General features: G+C 37.6%; 1 protein-coding gene across 1 annotated transcript in view; it reads right to left on the reverse strand.

Annotated features, from left to right (window-relative positions):
- ADGRG6 (adhesion G protein-coupled receptor G6) overlaps positions 1-26,126 on the reverse strand; it is a 116,937-nt gene that overhangs the window by 8,442 nt on the left and 82,369 nt on the right. The window contains exons 13-23 of the mRNA XM_082480914.1: positions 25,490-25,697; positions 24,839-25,004; positions 21,479-21,619; positions 17,152-17,268; positions 15,983-16,028; positions 14,099-14,205; positions 11,157-11,284; positions 9,522-9,790; positions 7,831-7,945; positions 6,177-6,460; positions 2,205-2,306 (exon numbers count right to left, since the gene is read on the reverse strand). Of these exons, the coding sequence (XP_082337040.1) occupies positions 2,205-2,306; positions 6,177-6,460; positions 7,831-7,945; positions 9,522-9,790; positions 11,157-11,284; positions 14,099-14,205; positions 15,983-16,028; positions 17,152-17,268; positions 21,479-21,619; positions 24,839-25,004; positions 25,490-25,697 (1,683 nt within the window). The remainder of the gene's footprint in view (positions 1-2,204; positions 2,307-6,176; positions 6,461-7,830; positions 7,946-9,521; positions 9,791-11,156; positions 11,285-14,098; positions 14,206-15,982; positions 16,029-17,151; positions 17,269-21,478; positions 21,620-24,838; positions 25,005-25,489; positions 25,698-26,126) is intronic.

Below are 26,126 nucleotides of genomic sequence, written 5' to 3' on the forward strand. Positions count from 1 at the left end.
ACTTGATTTACTTTGCTGTTTACCACAATAATTAAAATTGGTTGCTCTAACACACTATATATTATTTGCTGGATGGCAGAACTGTAAGACCCAGCTTTCCAGGATGCAGGAGAGCAGTGAAGATCTGCAGCAATGTAAGACTGCCAAAGTTTCATCACCTGAACAGAGAAATCTGAAGGGATGGATAGGAAAGGGATAGATAGGAGCGTTTAGAGAAGTCTTATTGTTTGACGGCTTGATCTGCTGAGGTAGGTACTACACACCTTTGGATTTGCACTTGTGTTATAGGGTTTAGCATATTGGTGTATTATTAAAAAACAATGAATAATAATGGTTATTTAGTAATTCACATCTGAAGCATTTTGTCTGAACCATTAATTCAATAGTCTCTTATACTGGAACAACTTCCAAAATTAAATTAAATAACTACTACCAATAAACTTACTGAGGAAAACTGACACTGAAAAATTCATCGTGTGTCCCAATACTAGTAGAATAAATGTATCTAACTACTTTTGTATCATATACTTGCAGGTAGGTACAGGTAATTTCACACTTCAGTGTTGTTGCTATAATTCACTGTACTGCAATGAAATTCACAAAACGGAAGAGAAGTCCAAACCAAAGACAGAATGACCACTTTAGGCTTGATTTAAATCAAGACAAACATTTTATCCTGAATCATTGCTATAAGGTATAGTTTACTATTTCTCTGATCTAGCTATGGGAGCGTTGCAAGGTTTTGGTTTGGTTTTTTTTCTTTGCTTTATCATAGCATGCCCTAAAGTACACATTTCAATTGGATAGGTTTGCAAGTTCACATATTTCACTGCTCTGCCTGAAAACTGTGTCAGATTCATGGAGAATAAAACCAGCTGGTGGTGATGAACTGGTTAATGCTAGGTGTAATGACAGCACATTAACTATACCAATGAAGTACTCAAATGCTTCAGGCCTTTTATTTCTGTCATATCCACAAGCTGCCCAACAGCAGCATAAAAATGTGGAAATAATTTGATCCATCTGTGTTTTCCAGTTCAGGAGTTAGAGCGTGAACCACACGGAAACTGAACATACGAAACAATCTGGATGCCTGATCAGAACGAATATGCTTTTCCTAATTTGTATTAACTCATTAACTCTTTGAAATCACGAATCAGGTTTTCTTACTACAAAGTGAAAGTGTAAATGTTTTATAGTGTACAATGAGAATGCATTCTCTACACAAAACAGAGCAAAACAAAGCAAAAGTCTTGATGGCAAAGCAGTTACTGAAAACCTTGAAACAAACCTTGGATGCCAAGAAAGAAAGGACACAAGAGTATTTGGAGCACTGTTGTTATCCGGGATAGACTGGCTTACCTTCCTAGGCAATGAGCTTATGCCACCTTACACCAACTATAGATTTCAACCCTGGTCATTGAGCAAGAACCATATGAACAAGAATTTTATGGTCCAAAATCATTACACCATAAAGCAAACCAAAATCCAGTTGCCTAAATACAGGCACAATGCCACCTGAGATGCCCAAACATGCAGGAGACTATAAATGCAGCGTCCCAAGTGCTGCACTTCAAAGTGTCCAAACCAACCACTCTCCTTTCTCTCTGAGAGTCACAGATAAAGATGAACTTCCATTCTGGAACCTAATCAGGCTTCTGCTAAAGGAATTTCCTATGTTTTTGAGCCCCTGATGGTCCCTCTGAATTATATGGTGAAGGACAGGCCAGTTTGAAAAGGCAAAGATAAAGGCAAAAACCCTCAAAGTATTTCTATCTGCCTTTTAAGAATTGCTCCTACATCAACCTAACAGTCCACATAATTCAGTAAACATACTGTAATGTACGAGAAAAGCAATAAGATTGGCTTTTGACTGACAGAGTCCGGATCTCTGGATCTTTATTTACATTTTTATTTTATTTTCAGGGTCCAAAGGGCCTTCCAAAACCATGCTCACAGCACTACAAAATTTACCAGCTGCCTTCAGTGGAAAACTGAAAGAGAAGACCTGAGAATTTTTATGAAGTGATATCTGAAAAGTCCCTTGGCAATTGTTAGTACTGAAGTGAAAGCCTATGATTAATCTATTTTTCCACGTCTCTGGCTTACGTTGTATTATATTAAAAATGACATAGCTAACTGTTCACCTGGACTTTTATGGACTACTGCAGCACCTAAGGAGGGGAGCTGTGAATGGCTTTTACCTGAATTGTCTGCCAGTCGGAATCTGCCGCAACAGAGATGTCTCCTCCATTGTTTCTGCACATTTTCTTTCATGGCGCAATGGAATACAAATATAAATAAACCTGCAACAAAAGCAAATAAACAGCAAATGAAGCCTGTATTTATAAACAGACAAATAGAGTAACTAAAATCTGCTAACAAAAGACTATGAAGTACAAGTAAAGGAATATCATCGTAAAGTTTTCATATACTCAATCTATGCCTCATTTAAGAGGTATGGAAAATAATTAAAGCTTTCCCATCCTCTAGCTGCTATATAAGTGCTTGGGATATCAGAAGAGAGAGGACTCCTTTTATTGACACTGTTGATTTAGATCCATCTCAGTGTGGATCTTTTAATTTATTTTTTTTTTGGCTTAGAGGAAAATAATTAAAAGGTTTTGTCTTTGAACCAAACGAGTATTTTGCACCAGCAAAAGCCAGATTGCAAAGTAAATACAGACACTATTACATTAGCAAGAAAATATTTTATCTCCTCCTACTCCATATCTACAGAACTGTGGGCTGTATTCTTCTAAAGCTGAAAGTCTTGTGATTGGCACTGCCCTGAAAAATCACACTTCTATGTATGTACATCACATGCATATACTTGGCATGATTATGAAATGGTAAGAATATATTCGCAAGTACTAATTAGGTGTCCAGCTACTTACTTCTGAAGAAAATTACCTGGTTTGTCCATGCAATTGCAATAAATGTGTTTTAAGAATGTTTTCATAGAGTTCATATTTTTCACGCAATTGTATAATCTTTATTTTCAAGACAGTATATAAGCATCTACCATGTGGTAAAGAAGGTCTTAACTGGGTGTACGGTATGATTTCATCATTCTACAGAGATGCTTTGGAGCTAAATATAGAAGTTGGAAATCTCATATGCTCCTGGCGCTTCCCAGGCAGGCACTGGCTGTGGAATCTTCCGTCGTTCTCCGGCTTGGCCCATTCTTGTTTTACTTTTATTCACTGGGAGAGAGCCAACCTGGAGCCGAACACCTGATGGCAAAATCTTACCGCCAAGTTCCTCATGATTTTATCTTAAATATTAATAAATGCTACATGAAGTGGGCAAACAGGGTTAAGTGCCATCCTCTGAGACTGTTCCTTTATGACCATCATGAATAGCTCCTTATACTAAAGCCGACTATGTTTCAGCCGGTAGAACACAATAGCAGGGTATAGTTTAGAAAAAAACTGCTCTGGACCATAAAATTACCCTCTGTGCTCCAAAGTGCTGAGGTCTAATTCTGCATGAATGCTTGCCATTGAACTGGACCTGTATTTGCTTATAGCCGTCAGGTCAGGCTGCGACCCCTGAGAGCAGTTAACTTTAGGTAAAGGTTGTGTCATGAAACGCATTTTTTGCAAAATGTTGCAGGAGCTGATGGGGAAAAAAAGGAGAAGCACAGTTTAAGGAAGGCAAACATACCTTACTGCATGCCACATGCAAGCTCTGTTGAATTATGGTTGTTATGCTTGCATTTAGTAAACTGCTTCTGTGTGTGATTTCTTTTAAGCACAGCGTAATTTCAATGCAGTCACTAGCAGCTCTTATGGGCTTAGAGTTATGCAGTTGTTTGTGGCCCAAAGTACCTCTTAGGACTTCTGTACTTACTAAATTGCTGCTTAATTAAATTGTGGTGAATGTTTGGAATACTCTGAATGGTTAAAAAAGAAAATGCGTATGTCTATAGTAATACAAAACGAACGTACTGCATTAAGTACTTTGCCTTTGCCCTGTCTGGGCTTGGTCTCTGAAGTTTTTTTTCTCTGTGTTTCATTATTCATTAAGTTTACAATGTGCTTTAGTAATACAGCTTTGGTTTTGTTTCCCAGAGTCAAATCAGACCCTAGGCTTGGCTCTGCCTTGGCTCTGACTTGAAAGTATTTGGCTTGCCCAGGCATATATATAAAATGAGCAGCCAAAAAAGAGATGTTCCCAGATTTTTTATTCTGAGCATCAAAGAGAGAAAAATCATTTCCTATGTAGATGAAATAACAAAGTACAGTAATACCAGTAGTAGCTGCAATTTACTTCTTCGGTGCCAGTGCACAGTAAACTAGGTTGATGGAAGCTGCTGGTATAGCTTAAAATACTAGTGCAATTTTCAAAAACTTGCGAGAGAGAATAAACATATTTACCGAGGGCTCAATAATTAAGCTCACGCTAATACTGATGAAAGTCTTGGCATACTGAACTGCTTTTTGCTGCTAGGAAATGCTTCCAGATACAAATACTAAATTTTTCTTCACTCCATCCCGTCCCCTTAATGCTACGTGTGCACTACACCAGTTGTATGTGACTTTAAACATCCTCTTTCTTGTTTCGTTAGCTTTGCCTAGCTCTTTCTGACACAGGAATAAGCATTTTCAGATGCGGGATTGCTGTCTTCCTGTGCTTGATACGACAGGCCTGAACATAAACTGTGCCATCTTTGCTACCACAACCTGTGAAAAGCTCATCACTCTTCTTTTTGCGTTTACTCCTCAGGTTTTGCAGTTTCAGCTTCTGACTTAACTGCCTCACAAATATTCATTTTCCATTGAACGGTGCTATTACCCCGCAGAGACTTAAGCAGTGGTGGTCAACCTTGTGCGCACTCTGCACATACAAGCTTAATTGATTGCACTGGAAATTCTGGTTACAGAGAACTTGTTGAATATGATCCTTGGCGTGCTTTTCAGCATTTTAATCTTTTTTCATGTTCTTCCCATATTTCTGATCTCTCTAGGCCCTTCTGAATTTCAAACACGGACACATTGCAGCAAATACTTCATTATGCTGCTAGGGGAGTATCAGAATCTGTCCTTCGGAAAAAAAGTCTTTAGTAAGAACACTACATCCAAACAATTTTTTGCCATTTTGCCTAGCATTTTAGGTTGAAACAGACCCAAACCAAAAGCCACAACATTATTCTCTTTCCACGAAAGCTCAATAAATCTCTTAGCGCAGTAAATGCGTCGCAACTGTAACAGATAAAATCCACACAGAGTAACATTAAGTACTTTTTCCATAAAGGGAAGATATTTTGCTGACCCTGGGAAAATTTATTTTTTATCTCAATATTTGTGTGGCATAGCACACGCTCCTCCAATGACATTCCTGGGTTTGTTTTTTGTTATGGTTTTTTTTCAGGCAAACTTATTTTTTATATCAACACCTGTGTGGTATAACATATGCCCCTCCCGTGACCTTCTTGACTTTTTCTTTTTGTTGTGTTTTTAATTGTTCTTTATTAGTGGGCAGGGCAAGTGGAGGTGGAGATTCTTATATCATTTGGTACATACGCAAATTTCAGCTCTGAGCCAAAATTCTGTTAAATGTCAGCTGTATAATTCTGTAATTTATAACCATTTGATTAAAATTTATAGCATTTTTCAGAAGGATGAACTATGTTGGAAAAGTAAAACACTCAAAACTTCAGTAAAGGAAACAAAAATAAGCTGACTGTAACAGTTGCTGGATTTTTCTCAAAGAACCAAATAATATCTCATACCTCCATGCTATCTGTCCACACTGAATTTTGTTTTATGAGCTTCTCATGCCTTAATAAAACAATTATGAGCTTTAGAGATTCCCTACAGAAATAAATTAAGGAAAAAGGCTTCCTATGTTTGTTATAATCAGTGAAAGGAAATGTGGAAGGTCATACAGCATCTATCTCAACAGAAATCATTGCAGACTCTTACCTAGGAATAGCACTATTTATAATACAGTGCATTTTATGGAAAAGACCTTGAAACATTAATTAATTTAACTAAGATATGCAACCCATATGTAGTTGGTATCATTATTCTGCATAAGGGGAAACAAATGAGGGTTTAGTATCAAGGAAAAATCTGGATCTGAGTTCCCTAGTCAAATCACTGGACATAACGTCCCAGAACAGCAACATCTCAAATATTATTTGTTCACAGAAAAGAAATTCAGCTTACCTTGCAATGAATTGAAAATTGAGAAGAGGTACAGGAAAGGAAGAGTTAAGGGACCCCAGGCAAAAAAGGCAAAGCCCCATGTCATGCCCAGGAGGAAGGTCAGGCTGACCACACTACGGAGGTTCCTCAGGATCTCTTCCTTCAAGCTCCGATTAGTTCTTTTCCCATTCCTCCCACAGATCTGCACCATCACCACAATAAACATGGCAACGTTCATCAGAAACATGATTCCAAAGTAGCCGGCACAAGTCACATAAAACACAACTTCATTCTTGATCCAGCAGCTGTAAAACAATACAAATATATGATCATTTGTAGATAAAGAAAACTATCCTCCAGTTATTTATCGGACTACAAGGAAAATCAGTCTATGTCGGATACCACTGATGCAGAGCTATACTTTGAAATGAAACCTTTGTCCATTTTCTGTTTGTAAATGGGATGAAGCCCAGTGGCATCTTAAGCAACTATGGCCCATAGTATTATCATGTCAGAAATCTGAGGGTTGTACCGCATTTTAGTTAAAACTAATTAAAAAGGAAACCTGACCTCAGATACCAGCTGTGGGAACTGCAATCCCATCTTCTCACAGGTAATTAATGACAGAACAAGAGGGAATGGCTTCAAGCGCCAACAGGGTAGATTTAGACTGAACATTAGGAAAGAATTTTTCACAGAAAGAGTGGTCGGGCGTTGGAACAGACTGCCCAGGGAGGTGGTTGAGTCACCATCCCTGGATGTGTTTAAGAGACGTTTAGATGTGGTGTTGGGGGATATGGTGTAGGGGAGATCTTTGTAGAGTAGGGTAGATGGTTGGACTCGACGATCCCAAGGGTCTCTTCCAACCTAGACAATTCTATGATTCTATGAAGTTTAGACTCAGTATAAGTAGCTTCACCACTTTCATCTGTTTGAAGCACAGGATGCTTTAGTAACAGAATGGGCAAACTTAGATCTTCAGTATCAAAATCTCAAGTTTCTGCCACTTGAGCTAAAGAAGAACTCATACATCTCTGGAGAAGAAGCAGAATGGGTAGTCCTTCGAGGTAGCCATTTGACAGTCAGCCACGTAAGAGATCTAGCTTATTCCTCTAGCAGCAAATGGCCGGAATGCTTAGCATGATACTTCAACAAAAACACAGAATGACATTTTTATTTATCATGATGAAGCTTTGCAAGGTAAGGAGCAGAAAGTGAGGTAACAGCCATATAAAAATTTTGGGATTTGGGGATTATTATCTGGACATCAAGAGAAGAACATAGAAAACTATTGAACCACATTGAGAAAAGGCTGGTTTATTTACAAAGATGACTATTTTTATACTACTTCTTTCTTTGCTTTTACCTAGAAGATATAGCTTTCATTTTAGATAAACCAAAGCTGGTATTTTTATTCTATTTTTGTTAAAAAACTTATGAATTATTCTTTGCCAGCGGAGCTTTTGTACCTGGCGCCGGGTAATGCAGATTTCCCGCCAATTTTTCTTATTGCCTTCTTCACACTTCAGATTCAAGTAATTTAAAGACGATTTTGCCCACTTTGCTTGTTTAATGCACCTCTGACTTTTCCAAAGCAATCTGACTGATGTTAAATCTTTTTTTTTTTTTTCAGATTGTAAATGCTAAATTGTAAGAGATCAAAACAAATACTCACAAGTCATCTCCTCCTTGCCCATTAGCATCTTTGCCATATAACTCCTTGCCATAAACATGACTTGCATTTGTATTAGCACTTGCTAAAACAATTGCTATCACCAGAGCTGGAAAACCTGTAACACAAGAAAACTTGTAGTTTGCTTTCAAATCTCCTAAACCTTCAAAATCACCAGGCAATGCTGAATTATTGATGTCTCCATCGCTATTGCTTTAGTACAGAGTATCCTGAGGTAGTTCTATGTCAGGAAACTGCATAGAGAAGTAGAAAGAAACAACTTTTCAAACAGCACAAAGGTATAAAACTTTCAAAGCACTTAATGGACATTAATGAATAAGCCTCATAATGTTCTGCAAGGTAGAAAATGTTATTGTAGTATGCCATATGGAAACTAAAGCAAAATAATCTCCCTTAATTACCCAAAGTTAAATTTGCAATTGCACACAGGCTCTCATAATATAGTGAGAAGAAGATTAACAAACTATTACAAAAATGAGATCTAACGGTGTGATGGTATTGGGATTTTTTTGAGGGATTTTACTTTCAGAGATGCTAATGTCAGTTGATTAGGTTTGGGAACTGGGGAACATGAACTGGAACCTGTAATTTCTCCACTGCTTCTCTCAACTGTAAATGTCTTCTCTTTTTCTATAGCATTATATATCCTTTACTTAAATGTGTCCCCCCAAAGAATGAAGCAAGCTATATATTTTTTCAATAATAAGGTAAAGGTAATATTTTTGGAAAACAGAAAACTATGCGGAAGAGAACTCTGTGCAGAGAGGTACAGGTCACGCAAAACAAATGTAGGTTTCCTGACATGCCTTATTTACATGTCTTATCCTTGCTGCGACAAAACAGATTCAAAGGGGAAGAGGTTAATTTGCTTTTCCGACCACTCAGTCCTTGTCCTCTGCTGAGGTTGCCAAAGAGGATGCTAGTTGCCAATGGAAAGACATCAATTATCAGCTGGACTGAGGTCAGTGCTCTAGCCATGAGGTTAATGGTTTTGTATTGTGTTGTATTATTTCAAACACAATATGTGCATTCAGGCAGAAGGCACAGATTCCTGATATAGAAAAAAAAAAAAAAGAAGAATGCTGCCTGAGCCTCGCAGTTATTTTTCAGTATTACATTTTCCATATCAGTCCTGCCGTGTACACTGCTTAGGGCAGGCAGGATCTTTCTGTGGCTTAAACACTGTGCTGAAGCTCAGGAAATTTTGGTTGTTTCTGATTCTGCCACAGGCTTTGTACTTGTTGGCAAGAAACTTTAAGCTGGATTGAAAGCTTTTTGAAAGTCAACACGAGGATCCCCACAGGCTTTGCAGCAACTGCAAGAGTTGCTGAATTCATTGTGTGCCACGGTCCTCCGTCTCTGATATGACACTAACATTTCCCCTCTCCCATTCTGGCCTCTCTGGAAAGTAAGACCAGTTTATCTGGTCACTCTGCCCCTCCTCAGGCCGTGAACTGCTCTGGGCGGAGAGCGCCAGTGATGGTGTATTTGCACGGAATTATACCGCGGAACTCATCGGCAGAGAGGGCTGGCTGTACGCCGGCACCGCCACGGGGCAGGGGGGAGGAAACGCCACGCTGATTTTCTTTCTGCTCTGCATTTGTCACAGAGAGCTTTTATGTAGCATCATTTCAAAATACACGCTATGTAAATACTGCATCTGCTGAACTCACCCCAGCCAATGATGCAAAACTTCAGTATATATCGCCGTATATAGGTGTTGAATACTTTCACGAGAGCTATGTACATATGAACAGCTTCTAGTCCCATCCATGTAAAGGTGGCCAGAAGGAAAAAGTGCAAAAGTGCAGCTACAGCTATGCAGAGGCCATCTATGTCAAATGATGCAATCCAGCCGTCAAGCAAGAAGATCAGGTTAAGAAAGAGCAGGGCTGTGCTCAAATTCATCAGGATTTTGGATGGATAATCCCTTCGCAACTTCCTAATGAGAGAAACACAGGTGCATATGATTAATTGGTTTCAATCACCCAAGCTGCTTACAGCAGCTGGGTTTACCAGTTTACAGTGTAAATAAAAGCACAGGGATCTCCCTCCTAGCTTTAAGCCTTTTTGGCAATAAGGCATAGTAATGTGTACTTCTGTGTGATATCACCGAAGGCTTCTGCTGTATGTAGTGGGGGAAAGCCACCAATTAGTCTGGGTCCTTTATGAGCTAATTAACTGCCAAAATATTTTAGCAGCTGATTTATTATTAAAAACCTTTTGAATTAAATATGATACAATGTGGTTTGTACTTTACATGAAAACAGAAGAAAATAAAACTTTCAAAATACAGCTGACCAGAAGCTCATCTCTGATCATTTTACATATAAATCTCTGCTTAATTTTTGGAATATATTGTCCGGTGCATGCTGTTTTCTGCTTGTTTTTTTATTTGTTTGGTTTTGTTGTTGTTGTTTGATTTGGTTTGGGTTTTGGTTGGTTTGGGTTTTTCTTTAATAATAGGATCTTTGGAAGATTGAAGATCAAATCAATTTTTTTTTTTAACTGATACACATCAAAATGTATGAACTGAGGGCCAAGCTAACAATTTCTGCCATCTTGGACCAGAACGTTATACCATAGGTAATGCAACAGGAACACAATCATTGGAGATATTTCGAACTCGAAAACCCCCTTTCCCCCCACAAGCAAACTATCCTTCTTTAGCAGCTACTCTGCCCTATCCTGTTACAGGCAGAATGGTTCCTTTGTGTTCACATGACTTCATTCTCTCTTTTCACTGTTCACAGAACTGTATCACTTCAAAACTTTTGCATTCCCTTGAGTCACTTTCACATTTCAGTAGGACCGCTGTTCAAATTGTTGCAATGCTTTACAATTTATCTTCATTTTATTTCTCTTCCCACTTACTTCGGAAGGGCTTTAGAATGTAATTGTTGTAGTTGGAAATTTCTCTTTTTATACTTGGGACTTGTTTTGCTCACACAGGCAAGTTTTGTTTTGTTTTTACAAAAAGCCTGGTTGTGGATTTTAAAATAATACATATCTGTTCAGAATCTAGAGGATACTGTACTCTCAAAAGAGAAAATTTTGAGACACATTGGCCTTCTCGCCCGGCTTGAGCAGCACAGCACATTGAAAACAGGAGGAAAGAGTCTGAACTTATGTCCCCATGAAAAAGATTTCCACTTACAACATTGTGACCACGATTTTGCAGTAATTTTTTTAAACATAGATTTCCCTTCCTAGACAAATAAACCACACCAACCATATAACTAATTTATTTTATTCATCACATACAGGTCCCTCCTTTGTGATGTTTTTTTCACAGAACTAATACTTACTCAAATGCAATATATGTCAGAAGTGTTGCAGCTGAAAATATAGCAGATATTCCACAGCCTATGTAAGTGATAAAGGTGAGGACCTTGGTATTCTGTGGGTCTATTTGTGTAACGGTTCTCTGAAGGTCCTGTGTGAGAGAGGAGGAAGAGGCATCAGTTACAGCAAACACCTCTTCTATGAGCACGACTCTGTTTCTCATTAATCTGTCAAGTAAAATTCAAAAGCACTTTGGCAATACCACTATAACCCTGACATTAGGGTTCATGTTTACTGAGTATATTTAGTCTATAGTCGTTACACCTCTCACTTCCTTCCCATAGCTCTTGAAAACATTGTGCTTTAAGTATTATAACTGCTGGGATCAGCAGATAGACAGAGCCTGATACTGACCCTTTTAATTCAGTACCAGCAATTCAAATGTCCTTTTCTGGAAAAATCTCCTCTTTTCAAACTTCTTAGTTTGGCTGCTTGTAGACAACTCTCTTTAAGTAGATATTTATGTTCAACCTGTATTCAAAATGTAATTTAAAAGTACTAATACTGAAATGTGCAACATTCTGGGGAGTTTCTGACATCACTTCTTCGTACTAAAAGTTCACAAGAGTCAACGTAGCTAATTGTCTAGGGGTGAAACCAGGGGCAAGATATTGCTTTTTGGCTTTATGGTCTGTTTTGACATGCAAACTACAGTTGTAGACAGAATTGGTCAGAAAAATAGCGACAAAGACAACATTTTTAAAAAAATTGGAAATGAAGCAGGAACATTCTGAGGATTTTTTTTTTCCAGTTTTCTGTCCAACTGCAATTGCCACATAGTACCGGCTGAGAATAAATGCCAGTGTTATTTCCTTTAAGGACAAGAAAAAATGAGAATTTTTGGATCTATATTACTGTGGAGTAAATGTGAGCAAATACTAAAATATAATGGTGTCCATTCTACAGTCAGTGTCACTGTTGTCCCTAGCAAAACTATATCTAACAAAAAGAAACCAAGAAAATGCTGCAAAATACACCATTGTTCATAGGAAAAGAAAGGCGCTGTATGCAGTTTTTTACACCCTGTCCCCAGCCTTATACGATGGTTTGTTTATATACATAAGGAGTGTGTTATTTGAAAATAATATCTAAATTGAAGTCAGAAAAGATTACTCAAATGGAAAAGTAGGAAGGGGCAAAACCGTGTAAAAATCTACTGGAACACAGCCCACATTCAAAGAGCTTCTGCCTTATTTCCTACTGCCACAAAAGTATTCCGGGAAGAGAAGGGACTCATTGAATATATTCTAAAGAAAGCCCTTTTTTTGTCCTTTCGAGGATGAAAAGTGAAACAAGACCACAATTTAGCTTGCAAAAAGACAAAAAGCTTGCAGCTCTTTCATATCTACATCTGAGCACGACGTGAAGAGAGCAGCTCTATTTAGAAGGCTCGGGAAGGCCAAAGCTGTAACAGTCAGTGCATGCGGACTCCTTGTGTGGTTAAGTCCTATATGTCATTGCAACAAGTTAAATCAGAACCCAAATACTTGCACAGCATTGCTGTGATCAGGAGCAAACATCTTTCCTTTAGGTATGTTTTAGAGGCTAAAGAATGTTAATTTCAGATGGACAGAAATATTTCAGCCCATTACTGAGTGTAAAAAAATCACCAAATATTAAGAAAAGACAGCAGTACTCCACCTTTTACGCTTTGGGATTTTTTTCCTCTTGAAAAAACTTCACACGTTCAACTTGCTGGAGGCACCTAAATGCTAGAGGAATGATGCTGCCGAGGCTGAAGTCCTTTATGTGGTTCCCTCTTTCATCTCCCTGACAGGCTTTGGTCTACCTATCTCAGCCACCCAGACTGGAGACTTTGCTTAAGGCTCTGATAGTGTAAGGATTATACATTTTGTTAAAGACCTCAGAGGGCAGACTTCTTCCAAGAGAGGGCCTGTACTGCAAGGCATCCCCAAAGCTGATTAAAGCCATTTATAAGAAAACAGCAAATACGCGTTTACACTTTTCACAAAAGAAGGTATTGCTTTATACTTTTTGACATTAGATAAATATGAATCTTGTCAGAGTTGCAACCTAAATTTGCATGGGGCAATTTAGCCCCTTGAATCTCAGGATGAAGGGGAATTACTGTGCTCCCTTGGCTTTTCATCCTCACCAGCAGTTTTACTGACTGCAGGACATTTTTCTTTCCCTGAGAATACAAGTCTCTCTTTTTTGTTTGGAAAACAGCACATCAACTTTTCCTCCTACTTTTTTTTTCTGCAAACAACTTCCTGCTTTCCTGATCTTGAATTTTCAAATCTACCCGGGCCTGTTTCTTGTTCACTTCCCTCTTTTTACGCCCTCCTGTCTCAGCTGCAGGTAATTTTTGTCAGATTATGTTGTGAAGGGAAATGACAGCGCCCCCCTACACCTTAGGACTCATTAAATTCAATTTTTTCTGTTTCGCTAGCGGAAGTACTGGGCCTTGGATTCATAGTCCCTGACTTTGTCACCCAGCCGTGTCTCGGCTTTGAAGTTGGATGTTATAATGCGCTACGTGTATTTTGGTATCGCTCATAAGTCTCAACCCGAGGTCTTTTGTGGCACAGTAATCTTCAAAATTTAGAATACTCTTACAGGTATGTGTTACTTTTTATTTTATAATACTTAGCCACTTGTAAAGAACACAATAATAATAATAATAATAATAATAATAATAATAATAAAAACCAACTTTTTTTACTAACTTTATTCATTACCTCATTCCTGAATCCTTATCATTAGCTATTTTGTTATGAAAAATAACTTCATGAAAATAGGGGGAAAGATGATGTATTATTATTAAAAATCACGTACAAAAGGAATAACCCAAGTAACAAAAATGAGAGTTGTCTTGACCCAAGGCAAAAACTGGATGGCAGTTCCTGGGAAAGATAACTTGGTGAACAGTGAGTTTGCCTACCATTAGGACCCCGAAGTGCGTGAGGTGGTTGCATAAGCAAACTGTCTCGTTTTCATTGGACTCTGCATCCACTTGGCAGCCCGCAGGGTTCCAGCCACCATTGCCACCTGTGGAAATGAAATGGGAGAAACCACACCTTCCAGAAAACTCATATTACCATCTCAGATTTCTCACTTTGTCTTCTGCAAATACAGAAGTACTTTCTCAAATCGAATGAGTGAACACTAAAAACAATCAGGAAAGAAGCAAGTGTCAGATTTCCTAGTTTGTTCAGAGAATCACACCAGATGAGTGTCCCAGTAATAGCCTACTGAGCAGAAGCAATAGATGGAGATCTATAACAAAGGTAGAGAGCTTTTTGGTTAATGAGGGGTGAATAAGACCTACTGTGTGGATCACGCATTGACACACCTTAGTTTTGCCCAACAATAAGATGGTTTTAGAACTCCCTTTTACCACACTGATGTGATGTCTGCACCTGCCTCCCTCCTACTCATATATCCCCAGGCACATGAAAGCATTTATGGCCCAGGAGCAGAGGGTCCCGCCCTTCCTCTCTTCAGCGCGCAGTGCAGAAGGTTAGAGTGGATAATCCCAATCATCCTTCGTGGCCTTAAGAAAACGCATGAAGTAAACTGTCCCTTACTGGTCCCACCTGAAAAGGCTATTCTGAAAAATAAGTAGGAGGGGTTTAATGTTAAAAATTAAACGTTAAAAAGTAAAATTGGTATTTCTGATTTCTTCTCCTTTCATTTTTCCCTGCTAAAATATGAACTGATTTTGTGAAATAGTTCATATTCTCTGAACTCTTAAAGACATTTTTGCACAACTCCAGGCAAAATCCAGCAAATTATCTGACTGGCCCTATAAATTTGCCTCAAATTCAAGACAGAATCTCTCACTAGACTATGAAGAACTTCCAAAACCACTTAAAACTCTCCCACTCAAGCAGCCACTGAGAATAGTTTCCTCCCTGTGTGTTTCTCCTTTGATGTGCTTCTTAAGTTTAGCTTCCTAACTAGATTCTTCTTTTTTTTTTTCCTCTTTTTTATCCTTCTGTGTTCTCCTCAGTTCTTCTGTCTGAATTTCCTGCTTTCAAGTACAACTTCGGACGGTAAATTTTATTTCTTGCAAGACTCCCTGTACTAAAACCCTCCAACTGAAGTCCTACTGCTAAGGACTGTTATTTCTTCACTCTATCTGTTTCATTGTAAGGAAGAGTAGCATCTCAGTAGTGACCTCTGAAATAGAAGGATCTGGAAAGGCATCCCAGAGAATGGCTTTGTATGTGCAAGGGATGAAGGCCCTGAGCGTAACATCACAGATGGGTTAGGCAGTAGCAATGAAGAATGGGTTAAAATGCTGCCTTGTTAATGTGATTCTCCATATGGGACCTCATCATCTGACTGTCATCCACCTACTAGGTGGATGAAGTTTGTGTAATATAGTTCCTTCTTCCATGGAAAAAAAAAACAAAAACCAGTGTAATTTTTGTGACAAGCACTATCTAACAATTAAATAGTCCAGCATTTTAAAAATGACCAGTTAAAAGCATGGCTAAGAACCATTCATGTGTCTGAGTAGCTTTACTATTTATTTTGCACATACAGACAAGACAGATCAGTGAAAAAAGGCTATCAGATATAGAAACAATTTACAAATTTAAAATGCCAAACAAATTTACATGAAAAAATTTTTTAAAAAAATATTTAACATCATCGTTACAAGCAACTATACTAACCAGAAGAAATGATACAGTCTAAAGACATATCCTAGTTCTGCAAGGACTGATTAGGAAGCAAAATGGCCAAGACCGTGACCAATTTTAAAACTTAGACACGTGTATTCCCCACATAAAAGAAATTACAGTATTCTTATACGTACCATTTTTGTTCATATCCCAGAAGACACAGGTAGGCTTAGGATCTTCCTAAGAACACATGGAAAAGTCGACTTTGTATGCCTCTTCCAACATAAATCTCATCAACATGTACATTCACAACAGATGTTTTACTACATATCTTTTCATATAATAAGCAGAAGAATAAATACCATTTGGATTGTTGAAATCTTATATAGTGTCAAATTAGAACTTATTCTGCCAGAAAGAGAGATCTGCCCAGATTATAAAATCTAGAGCACTGTTCCTCTGCACCTTTCCCTTTCCACATCCTCACAATAATGAAGTTTCACTGTATCACTAAAGATATCCATAAGTATGATGCCTTTACAGAATCTAAATACTTATTACTGACCGCTTCCTTAGGACTTCTCAGTGAATCCTCTATGTAACTGGCCTTGAAAATGTGCAAAAGGCTGCCAAACCTCAGTGGAGGTTGTTTTGACTGACCTTAAAATAATCATTACAATGAAATGCAAGATAAATTTAATCGAACTGAGGAAATTACAAACCAGTTTCTCATTCCATAAACATTTTACTTAGGTATTGCATTTTAACATCTTCTTTCTTAACTTTTCTAGTGCTATTGTCTCTTTTGCTGACAACATGTCTGAGAAAAGTCAGGCTCACATGTTTTTTAACTGAAACAGTATGTGCCAAAAGGTTGCATTTGGTCTGTATTTCCCTAAACTAATTGTAGTCATCCTTTAGTAACGTGGTTCTGTTCATTCTTCCTTTGCTGAAAACCACATAACAACAAAATAACTTGGGGAACTATTAACAAAGCAATTAATGTTTGATCAAAGAATTTAAGTCATTCTAAAGTTTCAGTGTAATGAATTGTGTCACTGCTCACGAACGCGGTCATGAACAGAGATTTTGCCTGCAGTTATTGGCACAGAAATTGCCTCCAAGTGATAGAATCAATAAACTTTCAGACAAATGTTAGATCATGAAGGGGGCAGAAACGTGTCAGAATGGGAGAGGATATTTGTTTTTACTTTTTGCTTACTTGCTTTTGTTTTAGAGTTTTTATTTCCATTTAAGTTTATGTTCTTACTCAAAATCCATCCAAATCGATCAGGCTATATACTCAGGCTTTACTATATAGAATATGCGTGACTGTTTATCTGAATAATGGGTCTTGTCTTACCTGAATTTTAGTATGCTTAATTGTAACCTTCACATAATCCTGAAGATCCTGAATGGTTATGTTTCCAATACTGCATGCCACCACAAAACTGGTCAAATTGGCAGGATTTTCTGCATCCTTTGAAAGATTCAGAAAAATATAAGAAATGCTTACACAGCACATAACATAAAAGCCCGAGTATACAGTTTCATTTTTGCAGCGTGCCAGAATAAATAAGTTGTCAGCATTTCTACACTTTTGATCACTCAACATAAGAATATAATGTTTGTAAAATCAAATTATGGGTTTGCCTCATGGAAGCTTCCCTGTTTTCCTTATAGTCATAAATATACATAGGCACAATTATAGAGAGAGGTTAGAAGGCATAAATTCTCCTTTTAATCCTTATGTCTGATGCCAACAAAATTATAACTCAAACAATGCAGCAGATAAAACCCCATGATATGATTAGTTCATTTCCCTAAACAAGAATGAACTAGCTTTCTTATTGTCAATGCTATCCTCTTCAGCAGATGCAAAGTTTTTTGAGAACCTGTTTTCTGTGTATAGTTGCTAAATCATCCTCCATCTTACAATGAATGACTAAAAAGTAGTAAATAAATTTGAAGCAACGTTACATACTGTAGGAGATAATATTTTCTACAAAGTCTTACTTAGTGAGAATTTAAGTAAAAGACTGACTTTATCACCGAGCAATGCCATTTCTAACCTGCAGTGAAATAATAGCAGGTTGAGAATTTTCCAGAAGTTTTCCTTGGAAACTGATGATTTATTAAAATGGAAGTGCTTTGGAAATACTATTTTCTTTTGATAAAATTCCATTGAAGCCTGCAGAGCTATTTGCCTGGTTGGCCTTATGGCAAGCTGGAAAGCTTGGTCACTGCCTGTGGCAGACCTTGTGTCAAACAAATTCTATTGCCACTCACTTTCCCTACAAAAATCCGGGCTGCCAAACTCCTGAATGTTCCTGAGTCCTTCAGTACCGGGGTTTTGTTAGTCTGACAAGATGTCGGGTATCAGCTGGGCACTGGGCTCATGAGATCCCAGCACTCATGAGGGACAGAATACCTTCAGTTATTAAGCACACATTATCCTGAGAAGAATATTTCATTTCCAAAGAACCATAGCCAAGAGTTTTCAAACACAGTACTTCAGATTATACAGGAGCTTTGTGACATAATTTCCTAAAAACTTAAAAATTACAGAGGAACGAAAATGCAGAATTATAGACTGTTCTTAAGCATTCAAACAAAAGAAAACCTCTTGGCTACCACCTAACTTTCAACATCTGCCCCACAGTCCATGAAAGCCTTTCGACAGTTTTCTATGGCTTTCAGTGGGTTCTGTCTCTATCAGATAAAAAACCCTAGAAATAAATATCAGATGGTCTCTTTAGGGTAAGCCCTTTAATAACTTTAGAAAGGAATAGAAATAATGTGCGTGTTAAAGTAAAATTCAGGTAAGTGCTTATTTAGCTATAAGGCTGTGCGCAGCTAAAGTTAGAGGGAAGCTTGTAGCCAATAAAATATACAGAGGTACAAAGTAAAGCAATGCCGAGGCTCGTCAATGACAGAAAACTGGACTAGTCTAGACAATCATCACAATTCATATATTTATCATTTTTGCACACTATTTTCATGGCCTGAGAACTCATGAGGATGGGATCCTTCCAACCTAACTTTAGACACGTAAAAAGATGTCTAGAACTGAAGTAGCCATTCTAAGGTTTCTTAACATAGTCAATGAAATGGCACATCCAGGGCATAATCCATTGTACCTATTCTATACATCTAGGTTGAGCAAATACCTATTCTATACATCTAGGTTGGCTCCAAATAAGTGTCTGTTTTAGAGGCTTTAAGGTATCCTGCCCAGTCTCCAGCTGCTACTGCAGGAGTTCTCACATGTCTTACAGGTTCATTGTCACATCTGTTGGCCAGCAGCACAGTACTTTGGGGTGTCTCAAACTGCACTGCGCTCCTTTGTCTGGGGAACTGATGCCTACTCCTGCATGAGGATGAGATGTGTCACACCTCAACGGTGTCCACTCTTTTCCATCAACTGGCTTTGAAGGCAGCTTGTGGGCAACAGTTCAGGCATAGGTGTGCACATTGAACGCACCTACCTTTGGTGAAATTTATCCCACCCTGAATAGCTTACACCAGTTTTTCATATAGCGTTCTATGATGTAACCATCACATTTCAATGAATGACAAGATAAAACTTAGCAGCATTCTCTTTGTTGCAATTACAAAAGCTCCAATGCTGTAAAATATGTTTCACTGTTATGTTGAATACTTATAAGAAATATGGCTAAGAGCACTGCGATTTTTTTAATTGCAATTGGAATAAATATATTTGTGAAATAGGTATATACTAATGGATATATATATAGGGTTTGACTTGGCATATGGATCTATTTATTTTTAGACTTTATTTTTAGACTTTTTTTTAGACTTTATTTTTAAACTTACTAAAATGTGAGTTTTATGCATTTTTAATTAATTGTTTTGAACATGTCACCTATGAATAGTTTGAAAAACACATTAAAAAATGGAGGGAATTCTAGTTGCAAATTTAGATGCAAATTTTCCTGTTTTTTTGTTTTGTTTTGTTTTTAATGACTTGTTAAGTATCACTTAGAAACACATTCTAGCACCAGTAAAGGACACATTCTGTCTTTATATGATTTTATGCCATTATGACAAGCCTACATCTGTATTATTCTGGTTTCTTTATTTTATATATATCCATCCTGTTTTTCTCAGAAGCAGGCTTAAAATGAAGAATATTTTAAATAGTTAAAGATACTTTAGGGTGTATTTCAGAAGGCAACGGAGGGTCATGGGTATTTTCTTGCCCAGATTATCTGAAGAATCTGAATACACTGCCAATAAAAACGATAATATAGGGAAAATACAATACTACAGAATTCTGCGGATGCACAAGAGCCAAAGGTCACTTGAAATACTAATGGGAAAACAACCTCAAGTCTTCTGAGGATCAGTCTACAGTTCACTATGAAACAATGTTTCCTTCTTAATTAACTCATTTTTTTTCAAAATAGGTATGTTTTTAGTTGTTTTTTCCAAGCTGCAAACTCTTCCTAATTTTTTTGGCATCTACCACACAGGAAGTATTTATAATTGCCATGTGATGGGACCCAAAGGAAAAAAAAATCAAATCTACCTGAATCCCTTTGGTTTTCAGGTACAAGTATTGTTATCCTTCTTCAATATTAAAATACAGTGTGCTTATGAGAACACATATATGGAAATAAGAATAGTATGTATAGAAACAAATGTTCTCTGGCTGATGACCATCAGCCCAGAGTTTCCAACTGAATATAAGTAGTCAGCTGGATATGAGTGCCAACCAACTCTTTTAAGTAAAAGAGAAAGAAAGAGTAATTGCCAGTGTTCTAGACCAAATTCCCTTCTGATAGAAAAGAACCTGGTTTCACTGAACATCAAGGGCCTACATTAATGCATTTTAACAGATGTTATACCCTTTAAGAGGCTTTGCTACTTTACTCTGATTATATGCAGCTGGAATCCATTTTTCTAGAATCATAGAATAGTTTGGGTTGGATGAGCAGGGACATCTTCAACTAGACCAGGTTGCTCAGAGCCCTGTCCAACCTGACCTTGAATGTTTCCAGGGATGGAGCATCTACCACCTCTCTGGGCAACCTGTTCCACTGTCTCACTACCCTCATTGTAAAAAATGTCTTCCTTCTATCTTATCTGAATCTACACTTTTTTAGTTTAAAACCATTACCCCTTGTCCTGTTGCAACAGGCCCTGCTAAAAAGTTTGTCCCCGTCTTTCCTGTAGGCCCCCTTTAAGTAGTGAAAGGCTGCAATAAGGTCTCCCCGGAGCCTTCTCTTCTCCAGGATGAACAACCCCAACTCTCTCAGCCTATATTCATAGGAGAGGTGCTCCAGCCCTCTGATCATTCTCATGGCTCTCCTCTGGACCCGCTCCAACATGTCCATGTCTTTCCTGTGCTGAGGGCCCCAGAGCTGGACGCAGTGGCTGCAAGCACCCGTTGTTGGCTCATGTCCAGGTTTTCCATAGATTGCCCTGAGAAAAAGTTTATCTTACACATGACAGGAATTTTCAGTCAAACCACTGACTTTAATTCAACTTGGGCACTTCGGCTATTTTGTTACTCGGAACATAACACTGTCTCTAGTGCCTACATCTGCTATTACCTCATTCCTGTAACTCATGAGATGCTGTAAAATGATTACACTACAGGAAACTTTTAGCAGCTGCCTTCGACTCACTCTAACTGAAATGACTTCAAACACATTAAAGTTTACCTGAAAAAGACCATTTTTATTGAAGAAAGTAAATTGAGCCCTGGATATAACTTCAAACTCCTCTTGACTTAAATTCTTCAGTAAACTTGGTGGCAGAACAACAGAAGCGAAGGGATTTGTCTGATCCTTGTCAAAATCTATCTGTTAAATAAAAACAACAGAACGACATGTTCAAACAAAAACCAAACCATCCGTTGCCCATAAGTGTGTTCACACCCTTACACAAAGATACCTAAACACGGGAGTAGCACCAATCAACACTAATCTGACCTGTACCTCTGTAAGAGTTGATGCAATAAATAAATAAAAAAAAGGCTTAGGAGGTTTTCCCACCCTTCCAGTATGATATCAGCCTTCTGCTACAGAAAGGTATAAGACAAAACAAAGAAAGAAACTCCTCCACTGCTATAATGATGATTTGGAGATAATGAGATGGCAATAATGGCAGTCATCATAATTTTCAGTAACCTGCAAGATACTTTTCCTCATACTAAACAATGTTGAGAACTGAAAAATACACTCTGAATCCTTCCTTCTTGAGCTGTATTATTTGGCTTGATCTGCACATATGAATTAATTCTCTTACGAGTTTTTCCTTGTTTCTCTGTTACTGAAGGGAGATTTTAAAATAATGATTAGTGCCTTCTTTTTATATTTACCATGCTATGTAGCACAAGAAAGACACTTTCTGCCATCAATATAAGCTTAATCTATACTGGCAAGGTGTCAGACGGCTGAAAGCCCTCTGTAGCACAGGGATGTAACAAGTTGGCAAGAAATAAATGAGGATGCAAACTTGTATTTCATTAGCTACCAGGTAGCAAGCAGTTCTACAACTGCATGTTCTCCTACCATGGCATACTCAAGGTGTACCACCCATCAAAGGAAGGGGAGCAAGACATCTCGCAGTGGCTCTATAGTAAAAGCACTCAAGAATTTTACCGTGAGATATGGAAATTCACACTCCTGACGTCTCCAGAGGCAACTTGGTCATGTATTTATGCCTCTCATGATCAGTTGTATGATTCTAAAAGCACCATTAGCTAACAGAAAGTTAAAAGCCATAGGTTACCGAAAGATTTATTTCAACTTCTAAATTTTCACTGAGTTACTGTAAATAACAGGCACCCTTGGAAATTAGTTAGAAGTGGTTCAGAGATATCTCCTGACAGGGCTGAATGCAGTTGAATAAAAGGCTTTGAAAGGATAATTCTACCGCATTAAACAGAAAGAGTGTGTGTGATAAAGATGTCCCATTAGGTATTGTCTGCAAATAGACTGGAAGAAGCTTCTATAAAGAAGCATGGATATATTACAGGAACAATTTAATAATATGAATCACCAAAAGCTAACTTAGTCAAAGGTTTGGCAAGAAACATAAAGACACAGGGGACTGAAATAGAATTTTTCCAAATTGCCATGGATACATTTTCTTGATATCTACTTTAAGAAAAAAATATGAAATAAAATCTGGAAACATTCTGACATACAGCTTGAAGAGTTTAATGCTCCCTGCTGAGCCTGGGATAGATCACCACATCACTGGTGAAAAACCTGGGCTTTCACGAGGGAGTCTCCCTCCAGCAGGGAGAACAAGTATCTTTCCTCATAGGTATGGAAAATACAAATGGTGACCACAGCTGCTGCAGACTTTTCTGGTAGGAAGGATGCTAAGAATTTTCAATCAGCTGTTGGAAATGTGAAAGCCTGAGAACAAATTCATGTTCCAATAGGAACATTATAAATAATTTGACGGAGTTTGGATTTTATGATTATTTAGACAGTGCTGTAATAAATGATTCCAGGGCAAGAAAATTCCTGGATGTCCTCAAGCCACAGATGGTAATTCTTATTACACATGCAAACATCCCAAACTTGACTTCAGAATTTTTCCTTTCCTCTTTCCATAAATACAGGATGAAACGCTCGTTTGAGAACAATCAAAGAACAATCAGCTATTGAGCTTCATTAATAAGAGAGCTAAATGAAGGTAGATTTACAATCATCAAAAATTTCTAACAAAATTGATTCAAAGAAATTTTAGCCAAAATGTCTATGAATATGAATATGTCAAAACTCAATTACATGAAACCCATTTGTATCTATTTAAATCAGCACTTGAGTTTTGATCCAAAGTCTACACACAGCATGTAAAAGGCCTGCAGCCTATTATATTACTACTACTTTTTCTAGCACTGTCTTCATTACTGGTTTTGATTTTTACAGTAAATAGTACTTTATAAAATGATCAGACATTTATTAGAATTGATGTCTTGCCAATTTGCAGAGGGAATTAATTTGGTTCCATAAGTTGCTTATACTCTAGTGATTAGCCTCAAACCATTTTCATAATGCCATGTTTTGTTTGAATTTAGTTTTGGTTCCTCTGGCCCAAATGATAGTAGACTTTTTTTTCTGTTTAATTTTACTGTGTGTTTCTCCAGGTAAGGCTCATGGTATTTGAACGGTTACACTCCTAGAAACTTGAGATTACATTACCTCCGTCATAGACTTCTTATATAACTGTGAAAAAAATACATTGCACTATGTTTTTGAAAGCATTTAGGTGCCATAAGATGCAGTCTAGGCACCTCATTGCTACTGATTTCAACAGAACTTTTGGAAAATCCCAATAGAGGCTCACGTTCATCTCCAATACTTTCAGATGTCTGAGCTTTTCTATTTGTGAAAAAAGAAGAAAAAATAATTTTGAGGTGATGACAAATATCTTAACTATAGCAGCCTGTCTAGATACTGTACACTGGAAACCATTCGGCATTGAGTGATCTGTGTTTCTTTTATTTTTCATGTCTAGGCTGGTCAAGCTCCACATGAATGTCTGGAACCACCCCAGACATCCCGTATGGCACAAGCCTATCAACCCACGTGTGGACAACTGGATCAGCCTTAGGCCTCTGTTAGCAGTAGGTTAATATATACTGGAAGGTTGCAGACTTACTGCATCTGCAGAAACCTACGTGTGGATACCTACATCTAGGTGTCTTATTCTAAAGCTGAGATACATCAATGGAGTTGTTAGCTAGTGTACAGTGGGTAATAGAGTGGACTGCTAAAGACCATTTTCCCTTTTCATTAGTGAAAAACCCCAAACTAAGAAGAATAAAGTCTGTTCTGGATTTGTAAGCAAATTACTTTTCATCTATACAGAAGATGTGAGCTTATCTGAGTTTCCTGTCAGTCAAGGAAATACTACACTAATCTGTTTGGATGATTGCAGGAAAGAGGAAATAGAAAGTAGGGGGAGAACTGGGAGTTGTAAGTGGTGTTATAGGAACCACAGTAAACACACTTGGAACAACAGGCACATTTCATGTTCAAATACAACTGCTTCTTCCATACCTGGAAATCAGATGCATTATTCTGTGGACTGACACTGAAAGAACCCCCTTGGAATGAAGTTGAGTTTATAGAAGACACTCCAAGCGCGAGGTTTCGTGTTGAAATACTCATGGATGGTCCAGTGAACTGGATCTTTAAAGCCAAGGCATCAATAGTTTTTAGAGCTCTAAAAATAGAAATAAAATTATTCTAAAAGCTGAATACATAAAAAAAATACTATGCTCTGTATGCTCTCCACATTTCAGGTGATCCTCTTATTATTGACTGTGTTTCTATCACCCATCTGTGTATTCAGGAGGAGATTGTCAGGCTGTAAATTTACGCATCTCTGTTGAAAACAAAAGCTTTTGATTGACAGAAATTATCTCACTACATATCACTGGGCCTGAAATAATTTTCCAAAAATACTTAGATCTATGCTGTGTCATGTATCAGAAGACTTCTTTTCTATCCAAATACTTTATCTTTGTCATGCACATTAATTTTAGTACAGGAAGAAATATTTGTATATCTAATTTGGAAAATTCTTTTTGATGGAAACCAGAAAAGTTTGATTTTTGTACTCCAATTGTTTGTCTATATATGGAAGGCCGAATCCTTCCAACCTTGCAGGTTGCTCTAAAGAGCTTGTCTCAAATGCGGAATACTTACTCTGAAGATGATGCTGCCAATACACTGTCTGAACTGGTTAGAATATTGGAAAAAATTGTCACCACGGTAGAACCCAGAGATTCATCAATTTCTTCATCGTTCACAATTTTTTTGAGCTTCTGCACAACATCATTTACTTTGTCTGAGGTTAGCTGCTGCCCTTCACCAGTGAGATTCAGAAGCTGATTGGCTATATCAGCTGCATTTTCTGTAAGTGTACACATCAAATGATGTAAAAAGAGAAAATAACGCATATCAGTCCTGAAGTAATTCAGAAATACAAATTTTTATCCCCATTGTTGAAAGCTAGACCATGTTCTGTGGTACTTTTAATGAACATAGGATTTAATCATTTTATCAAATTTATGAAAAAGTATATAGAACCCGATGGTTATTGTATACTGTCCTCATTGGCTATGTCTTTCTTTTCCTTAATTTGTTTTGAATTTGTAAATTAGAACTATTATTGAAAAGGCTGACTGAAAGAAAAAAAAGGGGAAGTAAGGAATACAAAGCATATTTTCTCTCTTTTTTCCTCCTTATGATATCCCTCCTTTTTCACTGGGAAAACCAGGTTCACTCTTGAAGTGAAACAAATGCATCCAAAAGTCAGTATTACGGACAAAATATTCAATTT

Source organism: Vanellus vanellus, assembly GCF_965231255.1.
Source record: "Vanellus vanellus genome assembly, chromosome: 3".
Taxonomy (NCBI): Eukaryota; Metazoa; Chordata; class Aves; order Charadriiformes; family Charadriidae; genus Vanellus; species Vanellus vanellus.